The sequence below is a fragment of the Festucalex cinctus genome, chromosome 6 (assembly GCF_051991245.1).
Source record: "Festucalex cinctus isolate MCC-2025b chromosome 6, RoL_Fcin_1.0, whole genome shotgun sequence".
NCBI classification, from domain to species: Eukaryota; Metazoa; Chordata; class Actinopteri; order Syngnathiformes; family Syngnathidae; genus Festucalex; species Festucalex cinctus.
The window spans coordinates 13,626,102-13,648,509 of record NC_135416.1 but is presented as its reverse complement, the minus strand read 5'-3'; the positions used below and the strand labels follow the sequence as shown (position 1 = coordinate 13,648,509).

General features: G+C 39.1%; 1 protein-coding gene across 1 annotated transcript in view; it reads right to left on the bottom strand.

Annotated features, from left to right (window-relative positions):
* Window positions 1-4,968: 4,968 nt before the first annotated feature.
* The window catches only part of ctnna2 (catenin (cadherin-associated protein), alpha 2), a 205,871-nt gene continuing 188,431 nt past the window's right edge, over window positions 4,969-22,408 (bottom strand). Inside the window, exons 15-18 of the mRNA XM_077524899.1 lie at window positions 20,318-20,499; window positions 18,400-18,505; window positions 7,132-7,266; window positions 4,969-5,503 (exon numbers count right to left, since the gene is read on the bottom strand). Coding sequence (XP_077381025.1) covers window positions 5,216-5,503; window positions 7,132-7,266; window positions 18,400-18,505; window positions 20,318-20,499 — 711 coding nt within the window. The 3' untranslated portion in view covers window positions 4,969-5,215. The remainder of the gene's footprint in view (window positions 5,504-7,131; window positions 7,267-18,399; window positions 18,506-20,317; window positions 20,500-22,408) is intronic.

Below are 22,408 nucleotides of genomic sequence, written 5' to 3'. Positions count from 1 at the left end.
TTCCTCACTTGATCCTTTCTCACAGATTTCTGCCCACCGCCTCCCCGAACGCTCTCACCCCTTAATACTAGCATGGTGGGGTACCCACCGTATGGGGAATACTCAGGAAGTGCAGATCGCACAGGGTACAAAATGAGAGTTTGCTGTGTCTCCAAGCACAGCATAAAGAGAATGGAGGAGAAACCAGGAGACGGAAATACATTAACAGATGAGGAAGAATAAGTGAACGGGGCTTAGGAGGGCAACGGCACAGCAACAGGACTGCTTTCAAATGCTTTGGGAAGGATCAATTGGCCAGATTTTCAAAATTAAAACCAGGACATTAAAGATATAATAAATTCTCACCAGGAAGTAGTATTAGGGGTGTCCAAATTAGTATGATAATTTAAAGTTCAACTAATTTTATTTTGTTTTTTTAAGGCGCGATTAATGACCGCCCTTTACTTGGAAAACTAGTCGCGATGCAGCAGACATGTCCACATCAAAATTTAGCAGTAATACATTTAATAATAATGCATATATTTTTGGAAACTGGGGTCAAGTTGTATTTTACAATTTTGAAAATGTGCAGAGTTTCACAAGTTACTTCATGTTAAAGATTATATGGAACGAAAAATGCACAGCGACGTCTTACAAATGCAATTATGCCATCTAGTGGCAGAAAAATAATCTCAACACAAATCAGTATCACACTCATTTTTTTACAGTACAGTAACATCTTTTTCATTTTAAGTCAGTTTTATGAATTATGAATTTACTGTATCAATGACTAGAAGATGCAGCCATATTTATATTGTTTTTTTTCCCCACTTTTATGTTAACAACAGTATGAAAAAAAATATTGTAGATGTTATTGTACATTTAGAACAGATATAACGGGACTGTCTCGTTTAAATGGAACGTCTAGTCACCTTGAGCACAAATTGACTTCCATTGACTATTAAGACAAAATATTTGTATGTATTTCATACTTGCCTAAGGTTTTGTTGTTTCCATTAATCCTTCTTACATTTGTAGTAACATTATAGCACCGATAACATTTTTTCATCATGGCTATCATGTATTTAAGATGAATTTAAGTCACACTCAAGCGTTTGCAATGTGAGGTTTGAGTTGGTCTATTCTTCACAAGTTGAGCTGTTAGAATTAAAGATCTCACTTTTTTGGGCTTTTCTTATCCCCCCCCCCCCAGGGTAGCATCCACCACATGCACACTTAACCAGCCATCGAATACATTTGGCACCCGGAGGAAGCTCTGGCTGGTGTGAAAAGGTGTGAAAGCCCAAGGTCGATACCGGACGGGCCCCTTGACAACTCCTCCAGCTGAGGCCAGTGTAGCCTGTCATGAGCACAGACCCCAGCAGCTGTATCCCTAAATTATTCAAACCTGATACCATTAATATGCCAAATCGTAGCAAAGGGGCTGAAAAAAGCTAATTTTTTTTCTTTCCAGTTTATTATTCTTTCAACCAGGAAGTTCACAAAACAAAAGCTTTTTTTTTTTTCTTCAGTGTAGTCTGTCATGTTTCATTTAGAGCAGACAGATGTATGCACACGGGGATTATCGTAGTTAGACAGTGTCACAGAAAGGAATTAATCCCTCCATTAACTGGACTGTGTAACAATGTGTCCCTTGTGGCCCTGTTTCCTAAATACAGAGTACTTTGGTGATGCACGGATGCCTGACGCATGTAGTGTTTAATAGGCGTAAGCGGCACAACGAGGACACAAAAACAGCTGCATTCATTCCCAGGGACTCAGGCAATGAATTTCACTCAACGCATGGCATATCATCCTCGTCGATATTTTGGATTTCAGATCATCGCGGTGTGAAGCGAAGACCTCAAGGTGCGAAAGGCTGCATGGGAAAATGAATGTGTCACACCCTCTTTAAGGGAACTAGTTGACAGTGGTGTGGAGTTGCAGTCAGGTCTCAGAACAGCCACTCCAAATTGTTCCTGGTTTTGGGGAGCTGCTGGCTGTGAACATTCTCAGATTTCTCGCCTTGCTGACTGGAAGGTGTTTTCAGCCTTGCAGCCCTCCTGTTCTTAGCCACCATCCCCTTGACAAGCCAACAGACTTAAGAGGGATCGACAAGGACTTCATTGGTCAAAATGAGATTACGGGCCTTGACATAGTCAGCGGTTGACTTTGAGACCGTGACACCAACGCTTGCGCTGTTCATCATCCGGATGGTGGGGTAACAGACAGCGGTGTGATGAAAGTAAGACTCTTGAGCGGACTCGAGGGCGTTGTAGGAATGAAGGAGTTAAAAAAAATACAATGAAAATGTTTGTGCATTTTATTTTACTTCTAAAAAGTGTACACAGTCATTCACGTGTAAATTCAGGTTTGCATTCTCATTCTCATCCACATCTAACTGCTAGCGGGTGTTTTCGTCACACCGTTACTACAACTATACTTCCAAATTCTGTACTAAGAATCATGGGAAATGTAGTCTTACTAGCCTAATGCTTTAGTAAAAAGCTGCTGAGGCCGAGGAAAAAAGTTTGGATAATGGTGAGTGCATTGATGGTTTAGCACTATTGTATTGTCAACCAAGATAGCATTTAGCATTAGCTAAAGTAATAACAACCACCAATCTTCAGATTGACTACATATGTTATCAAATCTGGTCATCTTAAGCATGGAAGTGTTTAATGAATTAACAGAGTGTCCGCTTGATCTTCAAATGAGATTTTCCACAATTAAGGTCTTAATTATCCTTAAAAATGACTCTTGATCCTTTAATCCACCATTCAAAAGTCGAAATGCAACAGACTCAATTAACATCACTGCTTTTTATATGCTTTGCTCTGTTGAGTATTGCACAAATGTGGAATTAACAGTTTTTGCAGTCGCCATCACCATTATGCAATGTACATTATTGTACATATATTTATCTGTACTTGGTTGACATCCAAGTCTGAATGTTGAGATACCCACCAAATGGGTGCTGTAATAATTGACACAAGCGAATCTCTCATTGGTCCTCATTCATGGATTCTTGAGAACAAAGGTGACCTTCAGTCCCTCTCCACTCTTTATAAGAACAAATATATGAAAAGTCTTTCACACAGGTTGGTGAAACAAAATTTTTTTGGGATGTGCTTACCTAACCCAGTAGTTCGTAACCTGGGCTTCGATCAGTGAGTGGGTTTTAGAGGTTTGGCGGAGGTCAAGACACATACCTGACTCAACTGATTTGTGATGATATGCCCGCTTGGCCATCATTGGCTGCAGGTGATCACACTCCATTGCTTGGCCTATCTGGGCGGAAGTGAATTTGGTGCACTCAGAAGTCGACTTGTGGCTGTTGTGATGGCGCGTCGTGTGATTTCTTTATTATTCTTATTCTTATTCTTATTATTATTATGTTGAGCAAAGAAAGTAAGTGGTTGGACGAATATGTGGAATATGAATTCACATGGATAATGAAACGTATGGTGTTCTGCAGGGTTCAATTCTGGGGCCTCTGCTATTTTCATTGTATCTGCTGCCCCTGGGTTCCATCTTAAGAAAACTGCGGTGATTGTTAACGTGCTCTATAAATATAGTTGAGTGATGGGAGTCAGCATCTTAACTGCATGATTTACAATGCCAAGTTGAGCAATTCTAGTTCAACATAACTAGCTCGGTAGGAAAACAAAAGGATAACTTTCTTTAGCTGCATGAAGATGAGGATTACAAGTACACAAAGCTTTCTGTATTCAAGATAACGAGAGCCAGATTAGATGAAAAGGCAACTCTCCCTGGTCATTTTGTTCACCCGTAAACCCTATAACGAAGTCTTGAATTTGAAGGGGGGGAATCATATTAGATTTTTCAATAAATAAGAATTCGGTGGTGGGTTCAAATCAGTACCTCCAAAAAGATTAAGAAGCGCTGCCCTAACCACTTCCCATGAGCCTAATGGGGGCAGTATATAACATGGATTGTTATACCCCAAACCACTTTGGAAGATAAACTTGCAGGTTCGTGCATTTTGTTGCAAACTCTTGTTCATGTTGCTCGTGACATGTCCGTTGAAACAACTGCTCCAATTTGGTCCTATAATGGGATCCCAAACAGACTGTAAGATAACACTAAAGTTCAGATTGCAACTTTCAGTATTTCTTCACCTGAACTTTCCTGTTGTTAATTATTTTTCCTGTGTGGGGAAAAAAAAAAGTCAATTTACAGCATATAACAGAGAAAAACCCTCTCGACACTCTTAAGTGAGTTTATAAAGCAGCCCGTGTTGGTCAGTAGCTCCGATAACACACTTTAACCTGAGCATTAGTCCTATCCCGCTGAGGCCGACTCCTATTTAAACACTCTTGTCTCTGGATTTAACAGCATCTAGAAACTTCATTTGTTTATTCTTGGATTTGCAAAACACAAAAACTCAAAATAGATGCAGAAAAGGAATAATTTTACCCAATTGCAGCGAAGTGTGCGCCGCAGCAACAAAGCAAGCCGGGTGACACAGATTGGAAGTGTTGTGTCCTGCAAACGCAACACTAATAAATAAACATGAACTTTTTGAGGGCCAAGTTAAGGGATTTATTAGAGATAAAGGGAGCATGTATGCACGGATGTTCAGAGCAAACCACAACTAGTCAAACCAATCGGTTTATATTTATACGCTACACAACTTTCAGTCAAGGTTATCATAGTTAGTGATCATCATTAAATATCTTTAAAAAAAAAATGGCAACACAATATGGATGCTTTGGATAAAACACTGTATCGGAACAAGGAGACTACTTGGATGCTGACATTTGTGGGAATCTAAAACGTAAGTTATTATTCCTACTACTACAGGTTACATTTTATTTGAAAAAACAAGAAAAAAAAAGAGGTATAGCAACCCCAAGAGTCTCTTCTCTACAGCACAATCCAGAATTTCCATTCAGACATTTTAAATGTGTATACAAGCAGCCAGTCGGCACCGTGTTAATAAGAAGATTACAATATCAACCGGCGTTGTTTTTTTTTTTTTTTTAAACCTCTTCCTGATATGTATTTTTAATAAGTTCCATATTTTTGTCACAGTTTGGCTCTCACAGGTTAAGCTACGATAAGATAAATAGTGTTACTCGTGTTTGTGTGTGCGCTGGCTGTTCGAGAGCCACAGTCTTCGCAGGAGCCCGAGTGCGGCAGTTGAAAATTCTCCTGAGTGCACACGCAGGGAAAACAGGCGGGCTAACACAATGTAAATCTTTTCTTGCTTTTAGAAGGAGTCCATGGCCTTGAATTCGCTGAGGGCCTGGACGGGGGAGATGTGTTTCTTCTGAGAGCCTCGTCGCACGCGCGTCTGGCACTCCTCCGGCTTCTCCCTTTTCACCAGCGGCTTCTTCTCCGGAGCTTTCATGCGCCAGGACACCACGGGCGAGTTGACGGCGGCCGTTCCGTACACCTTCTGGTACTTGGTGGAGGCCACGTACGAGGCTTTGACCGTCAGCACCACCGCGTTCATCAGGTTCTTGGCGGCCTGGATGAGCGAGGTGGCGCTATCCAGCTGCGAGAGAAGAAACGCTTAAGGTCAAGTCCAATGAGTCAGTTCTCGGGCGCTTGTTTCGCGCATGAGGAAGCATTAGGAGATCTTTGCCGCCGCTGTCAATTAAGCCAGATAAAACCCGAGCGCTCGCTATGTGACGTCTTCCTTTCGCCGCCGCTAATGAGCGCAGGCGGGGTCAGGTGTGTGCTGTTCCCGTCTGTTTTGTTTGGCTGACATTTAAAGGGTCGCCGGCCAGTGGGCCTCCTCAGACCGCATGCGGAGTCGAATCAACTGCTTAGTTTTTAATGAGTGTGGATTCCAGCCGACCACCATGAAAAGGTTCAAATCTCAGCGGGATTCGTGCGTCCGACATTAGATAAACATGTACACAAAAGTTCAAAGAAGTCATGATGAGCGTGCAGGGAAACCCAAAAATCAACAGATGAGAGAGTCTCTTCTTCCAAATGGACAAAAAGTTCAAAGTTTTGTAACATAGTGACAAGAATTACGTATTAAAATTCTATAAAATAGACATTTTTGGTACGTATTATTCACAGGATTTTATGGTATATTTAAGTGAATTTTCCGACCCAACTCAAGACTATGACGACTCAGTGGTCTTCATATGAGCAACATTCGTATTTCCTGCACGTTAGGGGGGAAACAGTCGGTGGCGGGAGGGTGGAAGTTTATTTGTCATTATTATTAATTGGGCAGTACCAACTAGGAACAGTAAATACTGTACAGTAGATGGTTGAAGGACAAAATGTCAGCACAATTTAATTTAAAACTGTAGAAATGAACTTTACAGTTTGTTTATTGTGAATGCTGATAGAACGTTCGTATATGTGCACAGAATACAGTACGCTATTTTAAAAACTTAATTTTAAAAAGTTAAGATGCTGTTAAGAGGAAACAATGAGTAAAGTGTTAAAAATGAAGAATGAAAGAAAGGGAAGCAAAAAAAAAAAATCAGTGAATAAGTTTCCTGAAGAGGAGTTTGAATGACAACATGTTTCAGTGCAGTGAAACATAATTTCAAATATAGGTAAATATATACTTGGACGGTTGATTTTTAATACCGTGTCTGAAGGGCGCGAATGGATCTTTTCCGCTTGTGTAAACACTTTTGGAATACCAGAAACCAAAATTACTGCAGCATATCGTCTAATCAGCAACACAATTTTGATGCTTACGATTGATCTAAGGGTAAACTTGGAGCCACATCACCAAACTCCTTTCAAATATGTATTTCCTTGCATAAGGGTCATTCAAGAGCACCGGTGGAGAGAAGACTATTCGGGATTTTAGTACAGTAGGCCCAAAGTCATTAAAAATGCACAATTTGCTGATACTTGCTTTAAACTTCTTCTTTAGTGATAAATAGTTGACATGCTTAAGCAATGCAGGCTAATTGGATCCTTAAGTTGAACAATGATAATCGCGTCCATGAGACGTAAAAAGCCCAGCATGCATTTTAGCGAGTATTATTAGATGGAATTGGCTGCGAAACAAGCACACTTTGGAAGAGCCAACCTTCACTCTGACCTTGAACTCAATGTAGTGGGAGGACTGCAGCACAGAGTATAAAACGCTGCTTAAGTGTAGAGCTGGCCCCAAAGGTGACAGTGAGTAGTGGACGTACTTACCCCGGACACAATGAGCTCCCCGCCCAGGTTCTGCACTTCAGCTTTCACTTTGCTGCAGATATTGAGCTGATGACAGTACAGCGCGATTCTCTGCAGGTAGGCCAGCAGATCCTGTTTGCAGGCCGAGTCGGGACACTGGATAGTCAAAAAGAAAGCAGAGCTAATAATAGTCGTGAGTTGCCGCTGGCTTCTTGCGTGGGATGAGATGACTTCCTGTTCGGGTCAAACATTCTCTGACTTCATCTGTGCAGCACAGTGGTGACATTGTGTTTCGGTAGTGCAAACAACATGCTTGAGATTGAGGTTGCTTAAAACACGTCACATTGCCAACTAGATCTAGAAAGCACCCGTCAAGGGATTTTGTTATGAAGTATGGACGGACGTGGTTTGTGACACAGAAAAAGGAAACATTGCAACCCCATCAACCCCCCAAGTCTAAAACACTGTCAGAATGCTCTGCAATGCCTTGTAGAAAGATTCTTCCTGGATCCTCTCCAGCTCTATCGTCATGGCGACCTCTTGAGTTTAGGAAACAGGAAAATGAAACGCAAGGGGTCAGATTGGGTGATTCTACTTTTGTATAAGTGATGATGTTCTCAGCCAGAAAATGTTGGATGTCCGTTGCAGCTACATATTGTCATACCGAAACGCTCACAAAACAAAAAAACCAAAACCAAAAAACACAGGATCTTTTTGCAGACGTGCTGCTTGAATATTTTCAACAGTCTTAGAACTTTTCTGACAACTTGTAGTCATCAATTCCACTGTTGATGTGTTTACGTCGTTCTCATTTGCTGATTGACATATTGAGTACATACATGTATAGTTTGCTACATGCAATGCTGCTATTTTTGTATGTTTATATGTACAGTATGCTACTCACAAAAAGTTAGGGATTTTGGCTAATATTGGAAAATTTCAGGATGGACCTGAATGCACTGTAATCTTTTCAAGTGAACTTCATTTGAGGTTCTCTAAACTTTTGAACAAACAAATCGCGCAATGTCTCTGAAGTATTTTCACAACAGCGTTTGTACAAAGTGCTTTTTAGGTTGATTGTGAAACTGCACCCAAAAGCCGATTATCGCTACATTTTTGTGAGTACTAGTATACATATTATCTGTAATTATCTGTATATTCATAGATAGATTGCCTCATAGCTGAAGGTATAGTACTGTATTTATTATTCATGTCCAGTTGACACAACCATATTTGATTATTTAATAGTCTAGTTCTTGTCTGCTGCTACTGCTCGCTCAGCTGCTGTAAAACAGAACTTTCCCAACTGCTTATATATATATATATATATATATATATATATATATATATATATATATATATATATATATATATATACTTATCATACTTATGCATACTCTAATAGAGTTAATACAATTTTTACTTTGTTACTGAGAATTTTGACCTTTCTGTGAACCATGACCTTAAAATGTCATTGATGCTCTCATCAGCAAAAAGCTAAAAGTCAATATTAAATGTTTTGTGCAATATTTAGTTGTGCGATTGAAAAACAATCTTTTCAGACTCAACAAAGAAAGCCTTGCTTTTAAAAGGAATTTATGTGTTTTTGTTTTAATATTTTAAAATGTGGTTATGTGGTTACATATTTATTTGCTAAGTACTGTATGTTTTTTTATGGATGGGCAGATGGCTAATGCATATGGCTGTCAAAAAGGATTATGACCAGAATACATTAAATACAAACTGTGTCATTGATAAAATGGAATCTATTCTAAAGTGTATGGCTTTATAACATAATTACAGTTTTAAAAGATCATTTGTTTTTATTCTCACAATAAAAGATTTCAATTATACAAGTAATTGTTTCAACGTTTTGCCCAATTGAAAGCAACAAATAATCCAGACAAAAACAGCTTGGCTCCATCATTTTGTCAATGATAACTCGGCAGTACACCACAGTGAGGGAAGTCAAGATGATGTTGATGCCCGACAGTTTATTTCTGTGGTGGCGTGATGAAGGACAGCTTAAAAGGAAATTGGAGTTCTGCTGCAGCCAGACAAAGGCAATCATAAAATAGAGATTCCTGCTGATTCTGATGAACAGCAGTCTGCACCTACAAGGCTCGGTAGCGATATTACCTGCGGTACGTCTCGCCGCATTCGTCCTGTGACTATGAATAAAGATTAGCTAACAACTGCTGCAACAGCTGGCCCCCTGTTTCCGTAGCAACAATGTGTCTACAACTTTCCAAAGTAAATACTTTTTGGCACAGTTAATGAGCAGCTAAGCGGTGCACATTTGAGACCTTATTTTATCCCCTTACAATGTAGTAGCATATTTTGACAGTTAAGAAATACAAACTACATTTGAATTCAACAGTTGAAAGATGTCCGTCTGACTTTCTTGATTGAAAGCCATAAGGTGCAATCCGGCTCCATCTGTTGGTCACTGCACTGCATGTCCCCAATGCAAGTGGACTGTAACTGTTGTGCCTGTGTTTTGGGTTGGGTCATGAGGTCATTATGTTGTGATGGCCCTTTATTTGTCCCTTGTGATGATGATGTTGTCAGCTTCTATTTATGATGATTTTGTCAGTTGCTATGTATGATGATGTTGTCAGTTGCTATGGGTGATGATATCACTTGCTATGGTCCTATCCTGGATTTGCTCCTTGCGATGATGACTGTCAGTTGCTATGCATGATGATGTTGTCAGTTGCTATGCAGTTGTTATGACCCTGTCTTGCATTTGTCCCTTGTGATGATGATGTCAGTTATTATGGTCCTGTCTTGTATCTGTTCCTTGTGATGATGATGTCAGTTTCTATTTATGATTATTTTGTCAGTTGCTATGCATGCTAATGTCAGTTGCTATGCAGTTGAGATGGCCCTGTCCTGTATTTGTCCCTTGTGATGATGATGATGATGTTGTTAGCTTCTATTTATGACGATTTTGTCAGTTGCTATGCATGCTAATATCAGTTGCTATGCAGTTGAGATGGTCCTGTCCTGTATTTGTCCCTTGTGATGATGATGATGTTGTCAGCTTCTATTTATGATGATTTTGTCAGTTGCTGTGCATGCTAATGTCAGTTGCTATGCAGTTGAGATGGCCCTGTCCTGTATTTGTCCCTTGTGATGATGATGATGATGTTGTTAGCTTCTATTTATGACGATTTTGTCAGTTGCTATGCATGCTAATATCAGTTGCTATGCAGTTGAGATGGCCCTGTCCTGTATTTGTCCCTTGTGATGATGATGATGTTGTCAGCTTCTATTTATGATGATTTTGTCAGTTGCTGTGCATGCTAATGTCAGTTGCTATGTAGTTGAGATGGTCCTGTCTTGCATTTGTCCCTTGCGATGATGATGTCAGTTTCTCTGGTCCTGTCCTGTAGTCCCTTGCAATGATGACACTGTCAGTTGCTATGCATGATGGTGTTGTGAGTTGCGTTGACTGGACATGAAAAATAAATACTTCTTTACATCCGGCCCACTCAAGTTTCTTAGTCAAGGTTTCTCTGTCAAGTGTTTCTTCTAGGGCATCTGAATTTGAAAGAGACAGGCTGATCTCTGTTATTCCTTTGTATTTTTTTCTTGAAGCTTTTTCACCTTCCTTGTCTTGTCTGCTTTTTCGTCCAAAATCCGCACCTCATGCACTAACTAACTAACTAACTAACTAACTAACTAACATAATGACTTCTGCAGTTGTTTGGTGGAGGCTATTACATTTTGATTTTTCCTTCTGGTCGTTGAGCAACGAGGAATCTGAAAATAACCACCTCAGTCTTCAGCTATCACACAGTTTGCACATATTACTTTATCTCTATTCTGGAATCTTTCCGGAGTCTTGGCCAACTAAGCCCCTGGTGGTTTAAGAACTGCATCAGCTCCTCCAACACTGTGAGCATAACTGGGAAACAAGAGCCTTCTTTTAGACATTAATATTAAACGTTCCTAACTAGAGCATTCAGAACCGCTGGATGGGGAAAGGCACAGCTCATTTTCTTAGCTTGTATGCTCCGGCAGTGGGGGACGGAAAAAAAAAAAAAAAAAAAAAAAAAAAAAAAAAAAAAAAAAACTCACTGTGATATGAATATACCCCCCACCAGTACAGTTTCCTCTCCACTCACTTTGAGCATAATTACATGAACATGTGTTAGTCCTTCATTCAGATCAAAGTGTATTATACGATGAAAAAGGCTTTTTTTTTTAAGCTACAAGTGTCAACTGACGGAGTGGTTTATGCTGTTTGTGGCAATGACCACTATGAGAGCAGTCAAGCAAGGGGCTGCCAGGAGCTTCCTGTAAAAGTGTCTGAATGTAGCCTGCAGTGCAGCTGAATCTCAGAGCAGTCAGTGAGGCAAAAGGAAGCATCTCCTTGGGCGTGATCACTGCTAACTGCACTTCACACTGCTGGCACATGAACACACCCACGCATACACATTGCCGCCTCAGGCCTGTTTGATGCACACATGACACAATTGTTCCCATTTGTACTGTTGACTTATAGTCCATTTCTACCACAGGCTGCCTGTTGAAATAAACACTATGGCTCATTGACTAACCAGGCAGTCTTTGTCAGCGCGGTAAGTGACTTGCTTATACCACTCTGCCTCTCTGAATGTTTTAGAATTATTCAGTCAAGAATCGTCAGTTATGTTCCTTTTGTAATTTTGTTTTATTATATAATAGGCCGAAAACAAGCAAAATGTGTTCTTGGTGGATAAATTAGGAAGATGGTGTGAACTTTGGTGTCCAAACGACAGCTGCACGCTATCAACATGTCAAATACAAGCCACACATCACATGGAGGCTGCAAAAAATAATAATTTTGAGTCATTTTGAATCTTAGTGCACCATTCTTTTGCTTTTCCTCTGTAATTATAATGCTTGTACCACTTATTTCAAGTAAAAAAAAAAAATTAAATAAAAAATACAGAGCTGTTAAATAGAAGTCAAGCATATTTGAAATGAAAGCGTAGTGACAGATCCCAGTAGTGCATGTTACACACAGTTACAAAATATGCCTTCCAGCTGACTGGACCACTGCAGTGATGTTAAGATGTCACCTTTTTTATTCAACAAAGCTGGTTGTTTTTGGATTTGGACATCAAGTATTTGACACTAAAGAAATAAGGCTGCTGAGTTGTCATGAATAATACAAAAATGGCTGTTGTGGAGGTCTGTGTAAGATCTTACTTTCAGTGACCAAGCTATTAGTATGGGACCCTATTTTCATACACAAGGGCACATGCGCTTGATGTAAAAACTGGCACATCTCTATTTTCTTGTGAGGGCAAGTCTAGTTTACTGTGTTTGGGGATTTGGTGCTGTGCCTCACTGGGCAATTGGACAGAGCGAGTGTGTTTTCTATTATATGCCAACACCACACCTGACAAGTTGGCAGTAAGTAAAGTAGACATTAGACCAGATAAAATCAGGTCTAAGTTTTGGTGTAGATAGACAGATTCTGAGATTCCACATGTGTGGTAGATGTAATTGTATTTGCTACTTGAATATGACAACAGCGTGCATTGATTCCTCTGAATCCTTGTAGAAATCAATTAATTGAACCAAATTATGATTATCATCATGGGTGGAAGAAGATGGTTGTCAGATTCAGATGCACAATCCGGGGTGGAAGGCAGTCCCTCAAGCTTCAAGATCTTCTTACAATTCTTGCAGAAGAGGAATTGAGTCATTTTGACTTGGATTTGAGTCATACCTGAATACAGGTTAGATGAGAGATACTGCAGGTAAGACTGCATTACTGCAACATGGTGACAAGACTGAGAACTTGACTTGACAATGACAAAGTGAGTCGGGATTCTCCAGTGTTACAACTTGGGACTTGTGAGAGTTGCACATACTTATATGTGACTGGATCCCATTTACCAGATAGATATAATGATCAATCTTCTGATCGAATCGGTTATTGTTTATCTTCAAACTCGATGATCGCTGATTGGCCGAAAAATTCTGATTGTGTGAAGCCTAATCAAGAAAATTGGACATTGTTACCCCCTTATCATACGAGCAATTTTGCCGAAAATGCTTTTAAAAAAAAGTTGCATTCAAAGTAAGTTTGAAGCTGTTCCTGAACCATTTAGAGTATCGGCATAGTTTATAAAAATTTTTTTTAAGAATGTTTGCCCGCTAGACCATCCGAATTTTAAGGGGTTCTAATATACCTTGCACAAAGACAGTTCATTTGGACCTGGATGATGCATGCAAACTCCTCACAGAAAGGCCAGAGTCGAGATTAGAAGCAAAAAGCTTTGACTTGGCGCCAAAACGCGCACCTACTTAAAAAAATGCTTTCATATGATTACAGGCAATTGCTCTTCTATTCCATTCACTTCTCCAAAAAGGTAAACATGATAAATTAGCCTTAGTCTGAAAAGGGTGCTCTCACTGAACGGAATGTAACATGGAAAAATATGTGTGAAAATCAGCGGAAAATGAAACATTGCGAAGGTAAAATGTGCTGACGTGCCACTTGAGGTTTTTCTATGTCAAGTGCAGTGCTTAAATGACTCCGGAAGACCCCCCCCACTTTGGAACATTGCCGACTGTTTGGCACACGCTCATCAATAGGCCTGATGTGGAGTCATTGTGACAAGGTTTGCTACTTAAGGGACCTGTCTGAAAGCATTGGAGCCGAATTCTAACTGTCAAGGCCCAGTGCTCCTGACAAGCACAGGTTACCCTCAATAATGCGCAAATACAAAATGCATGTCGTCTACATATGGAATAAAGACAAGTAATCAAAGTCATGCTGTTAGTTACATAATAGCATGAACATGTTTGATAAAATTGAACTTTTTTTTTTTTTATTCTAACTTGCTCTGTATACATTTGTGTTTGCTCTCTTCAGTCTAAGAGGAAACCTGCTTCACAGTAAGCCACTAACACATAAATCAACTTTTCCATTTGCCATCGCGGGTTACAATGTGCCAGTTTCCGCAAATTGAGGCTGATTGGCAAAAATTGCCATATAGTTTGCGGTAATGGCGCCACATGTTGTTTTGGCATGCAATTGAGAGTCTGCTAATGCAGCATCATGGCGACAGAGATCTTTCAAAACACCATTGGTGTGGATAGAACACTTATTTTGAAAAGTCACACATTAGCCGGGTTTACTTTTTTGATCATTCCGACTTTAGATCTCTGTTAAACGGTTTACATGCGACATAATCTTTTCTGATCCGGTCTGAATCTGATACATAGTACGTGTCACCGATACATTTATTCAAAACAGTCGTTTTACCTGACATTTGACGCACAGAGCTATGTAAACCTCATGTGACTTATCCTGATGGAGGTCAGTCGTCTAATTAGCATAGTAATTGTGATTTGTTTTACACTCGAAAAAAAAAACAAAAAAAACTCTCCCGTAGCAGACCAGCTCTGACTCGAATTCGCCATTTACAAGTGTGTAAATGTCAACGTCACTGATCATTTATGTCAAGACAGAGCTAGCGTAGACAGGACGTAGCCTGACTAACCTGATTGAACTTTATACATGACTTCCAATCGGACTGGCAAAAAGTAACATATCTATCCTCTGGATTCAAATAAAATACCATTTGGATTTGGCCTGCTTATTCCAACTGAACACATTGGACTATTCTGAAGTGGCCTTCTTTGACCCTGACCTAAATATGATTGAACATCTGTGGAAGGAACTGAAACAAGCAGTCTGGAGAAAGCACCCTTCAAACCTGAGACAACTGGAGCAGTTTGTTCATGAAAAGTGGGCCAAGATACCCGCTGAGTCTCAAGTCTCACTCAGTTACAAAACAGTCCTGATTGCACTGATTAACTCAAAAGGTTGTGCAACAAAAAATATTAAGATAAGTGTAACATTCTTGTCCAGGCCTTTTTTTTTTTTTTTTTTTATTTCTGTTGAGCCACAATTCAAGAGAATTGAGATTTTCATTGGTTCATTTTTTTTAATTACTGCATTTGTCAGATTCAAGTTATTTCTATGACCATTATGGATTTTTCTTTCTTTAACAGGTTACCAGCAATTTTATTCATGTTTTATACATTTGGAGCATTTTCATTCGGTTTGGGCACTTGCTTTCATTCTCTTCACATACAAGACTCCATGTAAACCTCGCTATTGAGAGGGCAAAAAATCAAATTCATGATGAAGAGGTACAAACAGACAAAGCTACAGGCTGGATTTTAAGGTGAGGGGAATTTTAGCTATAGAAATGAAACAAGCAAGTGGCAGAAGAACATTTTCACATTTTTTGTTGTTTCTTTACTATTTGAAATGTACTATTGGATGTTTTAGCACATCTGGAGCAGGCGTTGGCAACCTTAAATACTCAATTTCAACCCCGTTTCAACCATATCCCACCAAATAAACATTTACCGGGAGCCCCAAAACCTTTTTGATATCAATATAACATTTAACACGTTGCATTCACTTCTGTGGAGTGTTCAGTCACTCGGTGATCAATTCCAATTCAATAGGACTATTTCACTTAACAATTTTAAATATAGACAGTATTTGCTAAATAATAGCCACCGTGGAAAGTCAGGGCTGTACGACGTCGCCTTCATCTTCACCTTCACACGATTGTAAGCTGTCATCTGTCAGGTTATGTGAGCGATGTTTGAAAATATAGTTCATGCAGGGCAAAGCATTAAACATTCTGCTTTCTTGAGAAGCATTTCTTTTCTTGGTTTAATCCAAGGTTTACCTACCGGCAGCTGAATAACAGCTCAATAAATCTTAGTGGGCTGGTGTCACGCATGAGCAGCTGTGACATATTTTGAGTGACAGAAAATGAATAGCGTTTTGTTAATGTTGTGTAAAGAGCACCATAAATAATATATAAATAATTACATTTAAAAAGGAACAAACTAAAATGAAAAAATGAAATTACACAAACACTAATTATTTTCACAGCAAAAGGATCAAAGAGCTGCATGTGTCTCTGGAGCCGTGGGTTGCTGACCCCTGATTAGAGTATTGCAATCATCTATAAATTTCCAAAAATGGGTATGCCTGCTGTGCGATAGGGTATGAATAATTGTCAACATGGCACCTTTCGACAAAATAAGAAAATAATAATCAACACAGAATTTCTTCCCTCATTTCTAGCTAAAAGACACCAACTGTCATATACCAATACTTTAAACAGATTTTGCCAGACTAAATCTAGTTTAGGTTTTACTTTACAGTAAATAAATAATCATTTAAAAAACAAACAAAACAAACTTCATTAGATACCAATATAAGTGGATCCGTGACTTTTGCAGTCAAAAAAGAACTGGGTCAAAAAGCCTGACAGGGAGTGAGCTTGTTATTGAGGACGTACAAAATCAACAACCTGGATTCAACTTTGGTTTATTCTATCTGAATAACAGTAAGTTGACAGCTTTTACTTTTCACTGAGTTTTGTGGTGTGTACTTTATCAAGGTCTTATGTGTGCAAACATGTATGGACACTCTTCCAACTGTTCAAACCCCCACAGGGAGGTTTACCTCAGGTTATAACTTACACCCATACAAACACTCAATGACATGAGGGACTGAGACCTGCAATTGAAAACAAATGCCCTTACACATGTAAGCCTATGAAAGTGTTTATCTACAGAGAACATTAAAACTATCAGCTCCCATGCTCGATAGCTCCAAGTTATTTTCTGCAGCGTAATAATGCTCTGGAAAACAGGACATTGTGACATGAGGGGAGCAGCGGCGCTTTTCACTCGCATTGCCTCGGGCCAGCTGAGTTACTCGGCACACTCCAAGGCCAATTGAAGGGACGTTCATTCTGCTCCGAGCTGACAGCAGAAGGCTTGTTCATGTACAGAAAATTAAGGACATGTTTTTGAAAGAGGGCATAAAGTGCAAAGAAGAAACACTCATAAGCATGATCCTAACCTGCAGAAATGTAACTGGAAGATATGATGTAGTAATATGACTTAATAGTAATTTGGGGTATTTTATTTTAAACACACATTTGTTTTGTTTACAATATCATTTTTAAGATTAAACAAACAACACAAAACAAACAAATCATTTTATTTACCTCATGGACTTTTTTTTTTTTTTTGTTAAAACAAACATCCACACAATACTAGGGGTGTTAAAAAAAATCGATTCGGCGATATATCGCGATACTACATCGCACGATTCTCGAATCGATTCAATAATCGGCAGAATCGATGTTTTTTTTTTTTTTTTTTTAGGATTCACACCTTGAGCATGGAAGAATGTTATATGAACGGAACATTAAGCCTTAATATTTGATTTTAATGCTGTTCAAACATGAAACAGATTACAACCTCTATAAGACTGAAATTTCAGATAAATAAATAATACATTTTCATATAAATCTTACACTCTACAAGCTTACTGATTAGTATTTTCTAAATTTGAATGAAAAAAATCGCGACAATCGACTTATAAATTCGTATCGGGATTAATCGGTATCGAATCGAATCGTGACCTGCGAATCGTAATACGAATCGAATCGTCAGGTACTAGGCAATTCACACCCCTACACAATACTGTACATTACATTACTTGACTACATTTTCCATGTATTATGCATTGCATAGGAGCATTGTTGGCAAAAAATCCATCTTGCTTTTTCCATTTTAAATGTTGACGCTAGCTCAGACATTTGCTTTGCTGCAAATAAAGCCAGCTAGCAGTGATCATGAAAGCAACAATAATTATTCCAAGACTTTACTCGCTAAAAGCAGTTACTATTGTTGTAACAAGAGCTCACCCACCTTAATAAATCAGTTAGTCTTGTGCCTAAGTTTATTCTCACTGCTTATTAGAAGCAGATGAAATGAATAACATTATGCATTACCTCCAGTGGTGCCAGCATTCTAACAGCCTTCCCACTTCATTTGTACACACATACACAGCGAACACGCCTATTTATTTTCCCTCCCACCTTCCCTAGGCGCAGCACTGATTGATTAGATATCGAAAGTGGTCTGTCAGCGTGTTTTAGAGAGGTACTCATCTGATAATGGATGCAACACCTCAGCTGCGAGCTAATTATATTAGAGACATAACTTGGTTCTGCTGTCTTGCTCTCAGTGTTGGCCCCATTGGGACACGGAGTCATGCAGCAAAACAGCCCGCCACGACAGTCTGGCATGTTAATTCCCACATCAAAGATTACCAATTGCTATGCTCACTTACTCCGACTCGATATTTGCTGCACTGGCAGCCGTGACGAGAAGTCAAGAGTGGCTTTTAGACGGATGGAAATGATAAAAAGGACAGAGTTGCACGGCTACCTGATCAGCGACAGCACGGGCCAGTTTGTCCATCCTGGATCCTGCCTCTGCAATCTTTTTGGCGGCGTTGATCACATCTGAGGAGTTCTTGAGAGGGCCTTTGCCTCTGTAGGGGGAAAAAAAAAAAAAAAGAAATGCAGCTGCAGAGGACATCCAGAGTAAATGCTGTAAAATTTGATCTTGCTCGTGTCCCATAAGCTTGGGGATATTGAGGAGGATATTGGGAACAAAACTGCAAGCTTTCAGCAAACATAAGCAATAAAACTTCAGTAAATACTGATTTAAGTCTGTTACTCAAAGCAAAAATAACAGTATATCTCAGTTCAACAAAGGTTGTCTCGCATTTTGCCTTCAAAAGATGAATGGACGGAACTTTATGACCGTGGACCAAAGGCAAGGCATAAGGAAACAAAGGCTTTCATCATATTGACACTTTTTACATACTGAGCGCCAACCATCAAACCCACACCCCCGAAATACATGCCAATTAAAGTGGAACCTCTAAAGTTAAATGCCAAATGGTGTTACTCTTCTAAACACAAATAATTCCCTTTCAGGATTCAAACTGCCATCATGCATCACACAACAGTAACGTCAGCAAATCATGTAAGACCTCAGTTCAATGGAAATCAAATGATATATTTGGCTTTTTGCTATTTTGTTCGGGAAAAAAAAAAAAAAGGCCCAGTCTCCATTTTTTATTGTTTTTCACCGGACCAATTAGCATGTGTTTTTGACAGACACTTTGCGCTATTTTGTTAAATTATTGTTACCAATTGTTCAAATATGGTGTTGAACTGTCACGGTGGCCCATCATTTGGCTCACTGGTAGCGCTCTGCTCACCCCATAAACAAAAAAAACACACAAAAAAAGTTAGGGTCAGAATATTTTAGCATGATTTAGACGAAGAAGGCTTCAAACGACATCTACGTTTTTTGTTTTATTTTCTACCCATACAGAGGAAGCATATATTAAAACAGTTTCATGTAAGGCATCTTTGAGTAAAGTTTGCGTATCATTTAAGTATCTTGAGGCTACACTGAGTGTACTATTTTTTGGAAATCAAAACGTGCCGTGTGAAAATCGTAGTCAATTAATATTAGATTTATATGAATCTATTTTTTTTTTTTATACTCCACTCATATGTCAAGTAGCCATTGTGACTCAACTTAACTTTTTTTTATCAAGCACTTTAACATCAAAAACCTGAATCTTTTATATTTGGATTATTTACAATGCTATGTTTGGGTTTCAGTAATTCCCCCAAACAAAAATTTGCAATCTGGACTGAACTGTGTCTACAGGACTGACTCAGAAAATTAGAATATTGTGATAAAGTCCGTTATTTTCTCTAATGCTATTAAATGAGCAAAAATGCCATACATTCTGGATTCATTACAAATCAACTGAAATATTGCAAGCCTTTTATTATTTTAATATTGCTGATTATGGCTTACAGGTTAAGAAAACTCAAATATCATATCTCAAAATATTAGAATTTTTCCTCAGACTAAGAAAAAAAAAATGCCATAATCAGTAATATTAAAACAATAAATATTTCAGCTGATTTGTAATGAATCCAGAATGTATGGCATTTTTGCTTATTTAATTGCACTACAGAAAATAAAGGACTTTATCACAATATTCTAATTTTCTGAGACAGTCCTGTATACGTATAATAATGGATTCATTGCAACTTCACTTTTCCACACAGTGCTGGGGAGCATAGTCACATTTCCTTGACTTCAAAAGGCGAGTGAAGAGCGAGTGGACTTGTTAGAGCCTTCAAGTGCAATACTTGACACATACATCACAGTGCGTGGTGAAATGAAAAATCCAAGTGAAGGTAACAATAAGCAAAACCGTGGAGCTGTGAAGGGCTGTTAAATTGTATTGCTTTCACTTGTCACTTGTTACCTGGTGAAGTCTGTCATTTCCATCATGATCATGCACATCTGCTTGGCGAGCACAATAATGTCGTTGCCGTTGTCATCCCATTTGGCCACCTCTGCGTCCAGCTTGCATTTCTCCTGTCTGAAGCTTTCCACCTGCTCGGCAATCTTGGCCTTCTCCTCCTGGGGAAGCTGTGCCATGATGGCCTGCAGAAAAAAAAACAAAAAACAGTACTTGACAAGCTGAAAACAGGTTCTTCTGTAATAATGAATGAGTTTTATACTCCGGCTTAGAATGAGGAAAATGCCAGAGGAGAACAATTTAGGTGAAGAGGGGTGATAAGGATGGGAGCAGAATTGAAGGAACGGGTGAATAAGAATGGGATTAGTGGAAAGAAAATAATATAGAGGAAGAGTCATCTGTAGCAGCTTTAGCTCCATTTTTTTTATTTTAATACACCACACCAAAGTCTGATTTTCACAAAAACTAAAGTTCTAAACTTTACATTTAATGATAGGACCTTTTCAAAACCCTTGACATCTTATACCCATCAAGAGCTAATGCGTCTTCTCTTATGCTTTCTTCTCCCTTGCCTTGCGAATACTTTTTATTTTTCTTCCTCCAAGCGGCCTTTGGGGGCAGGTCCAAAATGGCATAAATCTTGTGGCAAGGTCATAGCTGCAGTAAGAATCCTGTATTATTTGAAAGGTAAATGTATAATTATCTCACGTATTAAACCAGAGAATGAATAATTCATTTTTTTTCCTCAACATTATGTCAGGTAGGTGGGAGTACTCTCGTTTCCATTAGGTCGATTCTATTGACTCAGGAAGCAGGAATAAATGAGTACAGTTCAGAAAAAAAAAAAAAAAAGCTACCCTTGTTTTTCAAACCTTATCTATTATTAACTGTCCGGCAAGATTTCGTATTCTCTTACTGAAATAGTCACCCTACGTTTTTAAATCCAATTTCATTTCCTCACAGCAAATCTGGTGTGTGGGGGTGCCGGGTGAGCTCAGTGAGAAAGTGCATCACTTTGTTCATGCCGCCTTCGAGAAGCGTCAGGAAGAAAAAAGCAAATGCATTGTCCGGCAATTAAAAACAACAACAAAAAAAGTTCTGGGAAAAAAAGAGAACAGACACAAAATGCATAAAACAGATGCAGCGTCCTTGAGCGCTGGCCCTGTGATCAGTATGTGTGCATAGTGCTTAGCTGGGAAAAAGACAGAACCGCATAATACAAACAAACAAAATTGGGCCCTCAAGGCCTGTTTGGAGTTCCGTTATTACTGATGCCAAAACACACAACATCAGTGTGAGTGTGATCCTTCTAAACGGCATGCTGGGTGAGAAAACCGCAAATCTACATCATCTTCACAGGAATTGCATGTTGTTTGTAGAACCTATTGTTCTACAGATACACTCTCCCATCCATTCATTAAGATTCGACACGTGCCTGTTGTGTTTTGGTTTCAATCATTGGGTCATACAGAATATTGGGACATGGCATGGGGTCATTGTGTTATGATGTTGATGTTGTCAGTTGCTATGTAGGTATTATTAAGATGGGTATGTCACTCACACTCGTCACTCACACTCGTCACACACTCTGCAATTGCTAGGTGCCTTATAATGATGAAGTTGTCAGTTGCTATGCAGTTGCTATGTTCCTTGTGATGAAGTTGTCAGCTGTGATGCAGTTGTTATGTTCCTGGAATAGTCACTCTTATTTTGTCATATATTCCTTTTTTCTTTCATACAAAAAATGTGTCTTGTTCTAGCTAGACTTTCTGAGTGACACATTTGTCAGTACGTTGGGGCTTAGCCGATATTTCTCTCCACATATCAAGGTTTTCTATCACTCTTCCATGCAAACGGCTCCACTGTATACAGTCACAGGCCTCTGAACTTGTACTTAAGTCCAGAAATCTGGACTGCATGTATGACCTACGTTATTTTGTTCAATTTGGGGTTTTATGTCTTTCCTGTACTTTATTTGCGACATCAAGTGAGTGTGTTGCGCAACTAGTGATGTGTCGTTCGCAGATGATTCGCAAATGAAATTTTTTGAGTGAACATATTGAATGGAATTACGTCATGAATTGATTGGTTTCT